The sequence below is a fragment of the Anomalospiza imberbis genome, chromosome Z, assembly GCF_031753505.1.
Source record: "Anomalospiza imberbis isolate Cuckoo-Finch-1a 21T00152 chromosome Z, ASM3175350v1, whole genome shotgun sequence".
NCBI lineage: Eukaryota > Metazoa > Chordata > Aves > Passeriformes > Viduidae > Anomalospiza > Anomalospiza imberbis.
This window is the reverse complement of record NC_089721.1, coordinates 54,907,087-54,917,903: the sequence shown is the minus strand read 5'-3', so window position 1 is coordinate 54,917,903 and position 10,817 is coordinate 54,907,087. Positions and strand designations below refer to the sequence as shown.

Genomic DNA, 10,817 nt, shown 5'->3' with positions numbered 1-10,817 from the left:
TGCTTTTCATGACCTGAGAAATAGCTGAGTGTTTTCTAAACGGGCTTCTCTGAGCTTTCCAAGTGTGTAGTATGAGGAAAATGCATCATGTTAATGGGAATACTTAAAGAAATTTTGGTTTCAAAATTTTAGTTCAGAGTATCCTTTTCTGTTACCTTAACTTTCTTGGAAGTTTTCTGGTATCATTCCTTTTTGTCAGTATCTCTGCCCCAGGTGAAAGCATTTAGTCTTTTGTACCACTGGCAACCTGCCTGAAGATGCTGCTGCTGCCTTTCCACATTTCCACCTGTCTGAGATCCTTTTCTATGCTCATTCAGCTGGTGGTGCTTACTTCAAATTACCATCACCGAAATGCATCAAATCACAGGGCCAGAACGTCACCATCATAGTCGGCAGGCCATGGATACTAAGGGAACCCCAACATCTATGTTCATTCTTGGGGAAAGAATAACATCTGGAGAAGCTTTATCCCTAAGGGCCACCTTCAGGATGAAATCCAGGTGTCGCAGTGCATCTCCTGAAGACTTGCTCTCCACAGGTGCCTAACTCAGAAGACTCTGGGCAGGACTGTTGTCTGCCCAGGAGACAATTTACTTCACAAGCCCCGTCCTTACCGAAGAAGAGGCTTTAGGTGCAGGGGCCCGTACGGAGGACACACATGCCGGCTTCCCGAGGAAGGACGCCCGTCGGGGGTCCTCCCCCCTTCGCCCAAGAGGGAAAGGCTGCCCGGCGTGGCGGCAGCAGCCGGCCAAGCAGCGGTGGCCATCAGGTAGAGGCAACCCCGCCGAGCCCCTGCGCCAGCCCCGCAGCATTCGGCGCCGGGCGGTGCGCGTACTCACGGCTGTGCGGGGCTCCGGTGGGTCCGGGTGAGGACGAGGACGAGGAGGCGGAGACCGGGCAGGTGAACCCTCGCGGCAGCTGTCTCCCCGGCCGCTGCTGCTGGAAGCCGCCCGGTGTCTCTACCCCCGGCCTTCGGCAGGACTTGAGCCCCCTGTTCCCGCCGCCAGCGTGGGAAGGTGCGGCAGGGCTACAGGCGGTGGAGCCGCTCCGACCGGCTCCGGGGAGCGAGGGAGGGAGGGCGCGAGGGAGGAGGCAGGAGGCAGGACAGCTCCCGGCCCCGGCCCTGGCCCGCCCTCCGTCAGCGGCTCCGCCGAGGGGAAGCCGAGCGGCGCCGGCTGCCGGGGTGCTCCGTGCCTCGCTGCCTGGGAAACTTCGGAAGCTTGCCGGGGAGCGTCTGTCCCCTGCCCTGAGGGGCGCCCCGGAGGAGGGAAGTGTCCCCGTGCGCACCAGCTGGATGGCGCGGACCCTGAGACCCGACGACATCAACCCCCGGACGGGGCTTGTGGTGGCTCTGGTCAGCGTCTTTCTGGTGTTCGGCTTCATGTTCACCGTGTCTGGCATCAAGGGAGAGACCCTGGGAGACATCCCGCTGCTGGCTATCGGGCCGGCCATCTGCCTGCCGGGCATTGCCGCCATTGCCCTCACCAGAAAGACCGACGGCTGCACCAAATGTCCCGAGAACATGCGTCCGTGCTGTAAGGAGGTCAAGGACCGGGATGTCATGGAGCTGCTAAGGACCCCCTCGGACCTGGAGTCTGGCAAGGGAAGTTGTGACGAGCTGACCGGGAAAGCTTACCGCAAGGACAGGAGAGGGCTGAGGGGAGAGGACACCGTGTTCATTTGCACCGCCAGCACCACCGCCGCTGCCACGGCAGAGTGCAAGAGCCTCAACAAAAAGGTGGAGCAGGAGGAGATGCTGAAATACCTGGAGAGCTGTTACCCAGAGATGCCAGAGAATGTGTTCGTGGGAGATGGTTCCCCATACAGTGCCTTGGAGAAGAAGAGCTCTTCTCCCAGCAGGGACAGCACTCCTTGCCCTGACATTGAAGACAACATTTTTGTGGCTCCTAAAGATAGTATCATTGTCTGCTCTTACAAGGATAACAGCCCTTATGACAGATACTGTTGTTACATAAACCCCACTGGAGTCAATTCAGACCAGGAGACCATTGTGTGAAAGATGCATACTTTAAATATATGTATGTATACAAAAACTGCAACTTCAACTTCTTGATAGGGGATAATATAGCTGACTGCATGGGACAATCCTGATACTATTTCAATTTAAAGTGGTATGTGACTGATACTCAAACCTTTTGTGCCTGAAGTACGCTTTCTGTAAGTAAACAAGCATGTTTAAAGGTTAAAGAATTCAATTTTTCATTTTTGGAAAAAAATTTGTTTTATTTTATTTTCTCCCTTTCCCTCCCTTTTGTTTTCCTGCTGCCTGTTGTACCCAAGCCTGTAGGCACTCTGGCAGAAGGGCAGCAGTGGCTGTCAGATGAGATCAAGAAGTGAATGAAACTCTGGAGCTGTCTGTAAGAAAGAATGTGGTGCTCTATGGCTGAATTAAGTTTTTGAAATACTGTCACTTCATTTTAGGAGGGATTGAGATATGTCAGCATGAACTCTAATAGCTGCCTGATGTCAGGAAGTGTAGAAATCATTTGTCTCCCTTTGTCCTGGCTGGATTTTATTTTCCTTTGCGTCAAGGAATAGATGTCCTGACCTCATGGGCTTTTCTGAAAGTCTCCTAGGAACCATATAGGCTCAGGAGAGTTTTCAAAGACTAACCCATCATCAATAGCACGAATGTAGATGTGTCGGCTTAATTTTCCACTGGTCTAGAGTTCACTGGAATGTTTCTAACACTTTTGGATTTTAGAGGCATCCTTGACAAGGAGAATGCAACACAAACACGACACAGTTCTTGTAGACTAGGAGCAGATGTCAGTGAACTCAGGTCTTTAAAATATATTTCAGTACCTCAAAAATTGCTTCAGGAATAGACTTATGTGAGTTATGTTCTGAGTGGGATCTGACTCTTCTGAAAATGCCATTTTTTGGTGCCTTTTCTAAAATGCCAGATATTTCTGTATGGGGGATGCATGGTGACAGTCCACTCAGGGGTCTCAAAGCCATGCTTTGCTGGGAGAAGGGAACAGACCTGACTAACAGATGGTTTTTTCACAGCTTATGGATACATAGCAAGAAAATGTGAAGTGAGTAACTTCATTCAAATTCAGAGCCTGCAGTTTACATACTGAAATTCAAATCCTGACTGTTCTGTCTAACACTAAGTTGCATGTTCCATACTGTGCATAAACATCTTACCTGACCTCTATGGTGTAGGGAACAGAGATGTGGTGTAACACAATGTGCATGCTAAGCAGTTACTCTAAGTGTTCAGGTCTTAGGGTAACAGTTGCTAAAGCATAGAGTAATTTGCTAGCATCTCACAAAGCCCCAGTTCCTATAAGCAAACTCCCAGAATGCCAAAAAGTTCCTGTGTGATGAAAGTCTCAATATAGCTGCTCCTACTTAGACAGTTTTTGTCAACCCTAAGTTGTAGCTCAGAGATGTATTGAGTTACCAGAGTAGGAAATAAGAAAAACAGCCTTCCATTTGTAGCAACCTGAGATGATGGGTAGAAAATTAAAGGGAATTTTGCACTCAAATGAGGCTTTCCATGCCCATGGAATTGTTTGGAAAGTGAATGTAAATTTTATACATATACTTATGTGTGTCTGTTTGTTAAGAAATGTCAAATCATAACAGACAACCCATCTCTGAACATGTTTCCAGAAGAAGGAAACAATTTTCTGGCTAGCTTGGTGTCTTTCAGACCAAGTAAGATGATAACCCTTTGTCCAGGCTTTGATGGGGCATCTGGATACTACTAGGATAAATTAAAAAAATACTAGCTAGTTGAAGTCAGGCAAAAACTGAATAGGTGGTTACAGGCAGCTGTGCTGCTCAGGCATGCAGTAACAGTGCTGTGGTAATAAATGAACACCTGCACTCTGTGCAGCCTAGGTTTTATCCAATGAGCAAAGGAATTCCACAAAAACAGACTCTCTCCCTGACACATTCCGTTTCCACATAAAAGCACTCAGTTGTTGTCAGCAGCTTGCCTCCTGCTTAGGCTTAGTCATTGCAGGACCTGATTCTGCAATGTGCAGAGCAAGTCTTTAATGGCACCAGGAAGTCATATTTCCTCACCTGTGAAGCGGACAGCTAAAATACTGATGATGAACATGATGATGAACATGATGATGAAGGGTCTTTTGCTTTCTGCTTCTATGCAGAGCAGGTGAGGTTCTCACTCTGTGCCTGGGGTGCTCAGCATCCCTGGAGATCAGACTAACCATGAGAAAACAGGCTACTGGGTCCTGCCTGCTGCCTTTGACAGGGTTGTGAGTAATCGCTTGCCTTGCATAAGAGAGCAAGGCACCAGCCCACTGGGAACCTAGATTTGTACAGTTCTGCAAATATATATATAGAAAGAAGTCAAGTTTTTCCATTTTGTCTAGGATTAGATGTTCTCTGTCAAAAGTTACATGGGCTTTTTCAAGACAAGAGAGCAAACTCTAGTGACAAATGGGATAGTAAATATATAACTTGATATACAGACATGCAGATCTGAGTCATGTGCTTTATTCCATTTTTAGTGTAAAAACAAGAGAATGCTTGTATTCAAGCAAAGTTTAATGGGAGTGAAAACTTCTCACAATATAGAAAGAGGTATAAAAAATGTATTTAAAATTTAATATTTACAGGCAATGTCATCCCTTCATTCATTCAGCTAAAATTTCACAATAAAATACAACTTTAAGCAATATTTTTAGGCTAATATAACATAATCATCTAGATTTTTTATTGAAAGTGTGAGAATTTGAAATTAGAGAAATAAATTAGTACTGCCTCTGAGATCTCTTTATTTTTCCTTTTTGTTCCCTGCTAGTTTAATAGAGAATGAAATGGAAATTGATGAATTTGGCCATTAAAAATATGAATTTTAAAATTTTAAAATGAAAGGGGTTTAGATATTTTGTTTGTTGGGGGTGTTAGGTATTAAAATTTGGTTTTTCATTGGTTTTGTTATTTTGGGGGTTTCATTGTTCTCTTCATTTGAGATATTTTTTTAATAAAGTGACCTTTTTATAGTTTTCCCAGTAGAAATCTAATGATTATTTGATCACAGATATCATGACAGCATTTTCAGTTTTTTTTATGCAGATAACATGCCCATATCAGAGAGCACCTGGGACTTTATTTTCATTCAGCTCATGTGGACACTAGAACTTGTGGTACCTGTGCTGATCTTAGAACAAGCAGGAATAATCACTTTGCTTTTCAGAGGCAGCTTCTAGTCTGAATTTGGCTTCAGGATACCACAGCTTGGGGTGTGATTCCAAGCTGTGTCCAGAGATGGAAGCTTCGTTCTGTTCTTGCTACATTAAAAAACCTTTGGGCCAGAGTCCCACTTCTCTCCTCAATGCTCTCTTCCAAACAATGCATGAAGTTGTAGGAGAGCTCAGTTTGGGGGATAAATGTCTTGTGAACCACATATTGCTTAGTCCTAAAGTGGCAGGGTGTATAAAGCATTTAATGGAAAACAGTAATTTGGACATTCAGAGAAGTTTCCTAAGATATATAAACTTTATTTTTGAAATAGTATTTATCATAGTGCTACAGTGTAGTTTATCTTCTTTTAAGAGACAATGTGATATGCAGATCAATAAAAGACAATTTTGTGTTGCTTTGTTTAAATTTCTGTTGTCATAAGTAGCATTGTAACAGTCATGCAAGCTGATCACTGCAGAGTCTTTACAAGACTATTTGAAATTTTAATCAGTGTGCACTTTGTCCTTCTGAGTGCAAAACAATAGCTGGTCCTTTTGGCCTGGAACTGAATAAGCAAGAGGTGAGTGTGCTTAGAGTATGTGTCCCTCTGGACTGTAGTGTATTCTTGATCTGCATTCTGTAGAAATGTCATACTCTTGCAGAGGCAGTTCCTCCCCCTTTGATCCAAACTCTCTGCAGTCCTGGCTCCAGTAACTATTTATTATGTTGAAATTACTGGAGTAACAGCTACTGTGACCCCCTCTCACCGTATCTGCTGCTACATACCAGACTTCGCAGAGTGAGCTCCTGTGTTTGGCCAGAGTGGTAGAATTTGACACTACATCATCCATCCAATCTAAGCTGTTATGTTGAAACATTCAGTTATATCATCAGATCTTGCAGCACAAGCTTGAGATTTTGCCATGGGTTAGAGGTGGGTTACTGTCAGGCCACCAAGCACTGCCAACCTGATTTTCATGTATGTGTGGGGACTAACCTATTTACTTGCAGAGCAAAATCAGCACACAAGACCTTGCCTTTCAGCATGTTGTCAGTTAAGTCATGGCATAGGAAACTTTTTTTGAGTCCTGAAAGGTTTCTGTTGATGCTTCAAGTATAAATTGTATTAAAACTTGTAGAGGAGTTTCCTAATATATACGCTAGAGGTGTTGTCTTGACACATGGTGTGGGGCATCAGCTGCAAAGCAGTTCATGCTGAGCCCGTTTCCACTCTGCAGCCAGTCTGAACACACAATCCCTACAGGGGGAATTGTCAGTGGGTTTGTTACTTCCCTGGTGATATGGACTCCTTTATGTCTGTAAACCACAGAGAGAGTGGATTGAGAAGTCACTTTTCATGAACCCTGGCAAACTTTAATTGCCTTTAATTTAGCAGTCCTATCGGTGCTAGAATTCCAGACCCTCTATTGTCTTTACCAGACTTGGAGATTCAGCTTTCATTAGTTTTTAAATCTTTGTGTGTTTTGTGTTCAGAACAGTTGCATGGATTAGCCTTGTGTCAGATATACGGAAATGTTTATGCTTAATGTGTTTATACTTACAACCTGCACTCTGGATGGGTGTGTGTATATATGCTATACATTTGTCTGCAACGGCAGGTAACAGAATGCACAGTCATAGCAACATAGTAATTTGAGATCTCCTCAGAGGTGTTTTTCCAACACCTTACCCAGCTTTTTTGCTCAAGTCTATTGCTGCAATTTAAAATTCCTTCAGTTCTTTAAGAGAAAAAACTTCTAAGAACCACTCTGTTGTGTTTTTTTAAGAACACAGAGTTCTTCCAACAGAGTTAAGATATTCCTTGTCTGTGTTTTAGTATGGCTCCTGTGAATTCCTGGAAATCAAAATCTGAATTTTTCCAGAGCTTTCCATTCAGCATTTCCCCAAACTCTTGGTAAATGCCTTGAATCTTTAGTCAATTCTGAAAGATGCATTTCTAGCATTTTTTCACCCTAAACTGTCCTTTTCACTTCTCAGGGAGTGAAAAAAAGGTTAAACATTTTGAGAATCTGGCTCTGTACATGTTCTAGTGAGAGCAGAACAGAAGAGGTCTTCATAAAAGCAAAAGAGACTAAAAGGCCTCACACACAGTATTCCATTACTTTTCCATTGTCAGGTTAACTGTGTTGAATTCTGGTCACAAAACCAGTATGTTTAGTGCACTGTTCCATGTGTGTACTGTATCTTTGGTAGCTTACCCAGATGGCTCCTCAAGTAGGGACAGAGTGTTTTCCTGCCTGAAGGTATGATACAAGAACTACAGGAAAAAAATTACCATGTAGTGGGAATCTGATTTTAGATCTCATCAAAACACTTATTTTCACACCACTGTATTTTAGTATGAAATGCAGTAATAATTAGCAATTGTGCACAGTCATGAACATAAGGATGCTCCTATATTAGCTTCATATTTGGCCCTCTTGGTAAGAAGTACTTATTTTGTTGCAGTTGAAATCCAAGGCAAATTGTGCGGAGATGTAACACTAAACATTTCATGTGGAACTTCCAGGTCAAACTTAGTGCTGTATTAAAACTGTTGAATCCAGTCTTTGGAATTTAGTTCTAAAAAGGAAAAAGGATTGCATATGTGTTTAAGACATAGTGCAGTGGAAAGATGGTGTACAAATAAAAAGGTGGGGTAGGTTGTTTCCCTGTGTGAACCAGAGGACTGTGGTTACTATGCTGTGGGATGTTAAATAACATCATGTAGACTCATGGGTGTTCTTTGGAAGGTTTCAGTCATTAGGGTTCCCACACAAAGAAATTCTAAACACCCACTCTGTCACATTTCAAACTCTGGTTGTTTTATATCTCTACATTCAAAAGTGCGTTTAAATTTAAAACCAAATTTACATTAGGAGGAAAGGCCATTTTCCCATATTTTATGTGGAGAGAACATTTTATTGCAAAATATTTTATCTTTGAATTCCAATTTAGAATGTATAAAATTGTACAGTGCAATGTTTTATACTGTAGTGGAGAGAATTGGAAAGGAATTAGGAGGACAAAGTGCTCATTATCTGAAAAGCAGATGGTGCTCAACTGGAGTATAACAATCTTTCATAGCCTTGTCTTTTTACAGGTTTGAAAGGACAGCCCCAGAAAGACACTCTTACAGAAACCAAAGATTTCTACTTTTGAGGTCAATTCAGATGGAAGGGCTATAAGTAATTTTTAGGGGTCTGAGTAGGTGGGAGAGATGTTTTACAAGCTGGGGAAATCTCATACTAATCAGACATTGATTTTAAAGAGAGACTGCATCCTTTGACTACACAGTCAGGCTCAACACTCATTTTATGCCCCTGCATTGTTTGCAAAGGACACCTGATTTCACTTCCCTTTTATTTAAACAAATTAATTTATTTCATTTGACTAATTAGCTGTACAAGGAAGAAGATAACATTTCTGTTTGCAAAAAAAAAGAACCTTGGAATTGGGATTCTCCCCCCCTCCACCAATAACAAGCTAAGTAAAATATATTTGCTACCTAATCTAGGGGATAAAGAATAACTTCTTGGTGGCAAAATACAGTCTTTTTCCAATGCCTGTGGTTTGAATAAAATCTAGAAAGTTTTACACTTGGAAATACATTAATGAATTTTTGGCTTTACTTGTTGTGATTTTTTAAAATATTGTGATTATTCAGTCTATTCCTCAATATTCAAGTTGAAACAATATAGTGAAGGTTTATCAATCTAATAAAAGACTTTCATAAGTCAGTTTTTGTGTTGTGTGATTTTTTTTTTTTAATGTTCCTGCCTGCATTCTCACTGCCAGGTAGATGGAGCTGCAATAAACAATAATCAGAATGCACAATCTTGCCAATAAAATCACCACATTGTGAATAGAGTCTTAGTATCCTCCGTATTATCTTGCATGACTGTAGAAAATGACTGGCCACTCTGTGAAGTGATCTATAAAGTACATATCACCTTCACTTCTTCAGCTCTATTATTGCAATTGCTTTCCCATTTTCTGGCATGGATAAAATCATCAAGAAAAGGAAGATCACATCACATATTTCAAGTATATAGTGCCATTTTAAAAAAGAATGCTTGCTAGATTAGCTGACTAGTGGATTTAAAACATCTCACAGATGAGCAGTGTGCTGGTTATCATACTTCAGTTTTACAGGCTGGTAAATGCTTTCCTGCATCTGAAATATGGTCGTTGTCATTGACTACATCTGTCAAAATGCCTGAGATTAATCTTAAAGTACTTGTCAGTTGACTGAGGACACTTCTGTTTGTGTCTGTAATGTTCACTACTTTACTTCTATCTTCCAAAGTCAGTCATATCATCACAGTCATCAGACAAACTGACATTAATAAGGACTATTGCTTGAAGTTGCAGGAAACATATGACAGACTCAACAGTCTGTAGAAAATAGTTCTCACTCTGGAGATGCTCTGTTGAAGGAGAGGATCAGGAAGCAACAATAAAACTGAGGTAGGGTGACCCAGGCACTCTTCAGGCTGTTCCTCTTTTATAGAAAACCACAAGGCTCGAAGACTCCTGAAGTCAGCAAAAGTCTGCTGTCTTCAGCAGAACTGGAATACTACCTAAGGACTTGTCAGTGGTTAAAGCTGTCAATCCAGCAAGCTTGCCATTGGTCATTCATCACTCATTTCGATTTAGAAGATTTTAAACTCATAAGACACTTTTTAAAAATCTTTTAATTCTTTACACAATGTTAAAATAAAGCAGAAAAGTTAAAACTGAAATACTATGGACAAAGCATATGCTTTCACATCCACATTTGATAAGGATATGCACCTTTTAAATAAATATGTAGACAAATGCAAACTCAATAAGATAATAATGTAAAATATTTAATACATCATAAAGCATTGTAATAAAGCAGAGATTCACAATTTCTAGATAGCATTCGGATAAAGGAAATGGTTGTAGTAGAGGATATCTCTGGGCTAGTGATAACTGAAAGGTTTATTCTGCTAAGATTACAAAAACAGTAATTGTACTATACCTTCCAATATGAAATTTAGAAAAAGAGAAAGGAATTTTTAAGCTTAGAAAAAAAAGTGAAACTAATTAATAATTTTGATTTTAAAAAAATTGGTTGGACTTTATATTGGGATCTCATGTGCCAAAGTCAGCTATGCCTATGTCCCTCAAAGTGATTCACAGACTTCTGAGACTTACTTTCACTCAGAATTATATACATCTTTCCTGTATAGTTCAAAAAAATCTCCCATAATTTGGAAGCATTTAACTTTCTACCTCTGTTAGGCATCCCTGAAAAATCTATCATTACTGCTGCATTTACTTCTCACAGAAGCTGAAGAAGGACTGTAGTGTGACACCTCTATCACTATCACGCAACACATACTTGGAATTAAAAGTTGTAGCTATGCTAGCTACATAGAAACATGAACAAGCAGTAAGCTGCTTGGTTAAACTCCACAAATTTAAACCAGAAATATTGCAACTACACAAATGTTTTTGTACTTGTACCTAGGATCAGGGACATACTGGAGGGTAAGGGAGCAGAATAAGCAGAATTAAGTGGTGCTATGTCACTCAAAGTCCTTCCTTTTCATCTTGTCCCAATTAGCTTTATTCAGTCTAGTTCACATTATTGTGGAAAT

The 10,817-nt window shown here is 41.3% G+C and overlaps 1 protein-coding gene across 1 annotated transcript; it reads left to right on the top strand.

Annotated features, from left to right (window-relative positions):
* The first annotated feature begins 284 nt into the window (after window positions 1–284).
* TMEM215 (transmembrane protein 215) lies at window positions 285–2,211 on the top strand. Its single transcript, XM_068175923.1, has one exon. The coding sequence runs from the start codon at window positions 659–661 to the stop codon at window positions 2,015–2,017; it is 1,359 nt and encodes a 452-aa protein (XP_068032024.1). The 5' UTR covers window positions 285–658; the 3' UTR covers window positions 2,018–2,211.
* Window positions 2,212–10,817: the final 8,606 nt, after the last annotated feature.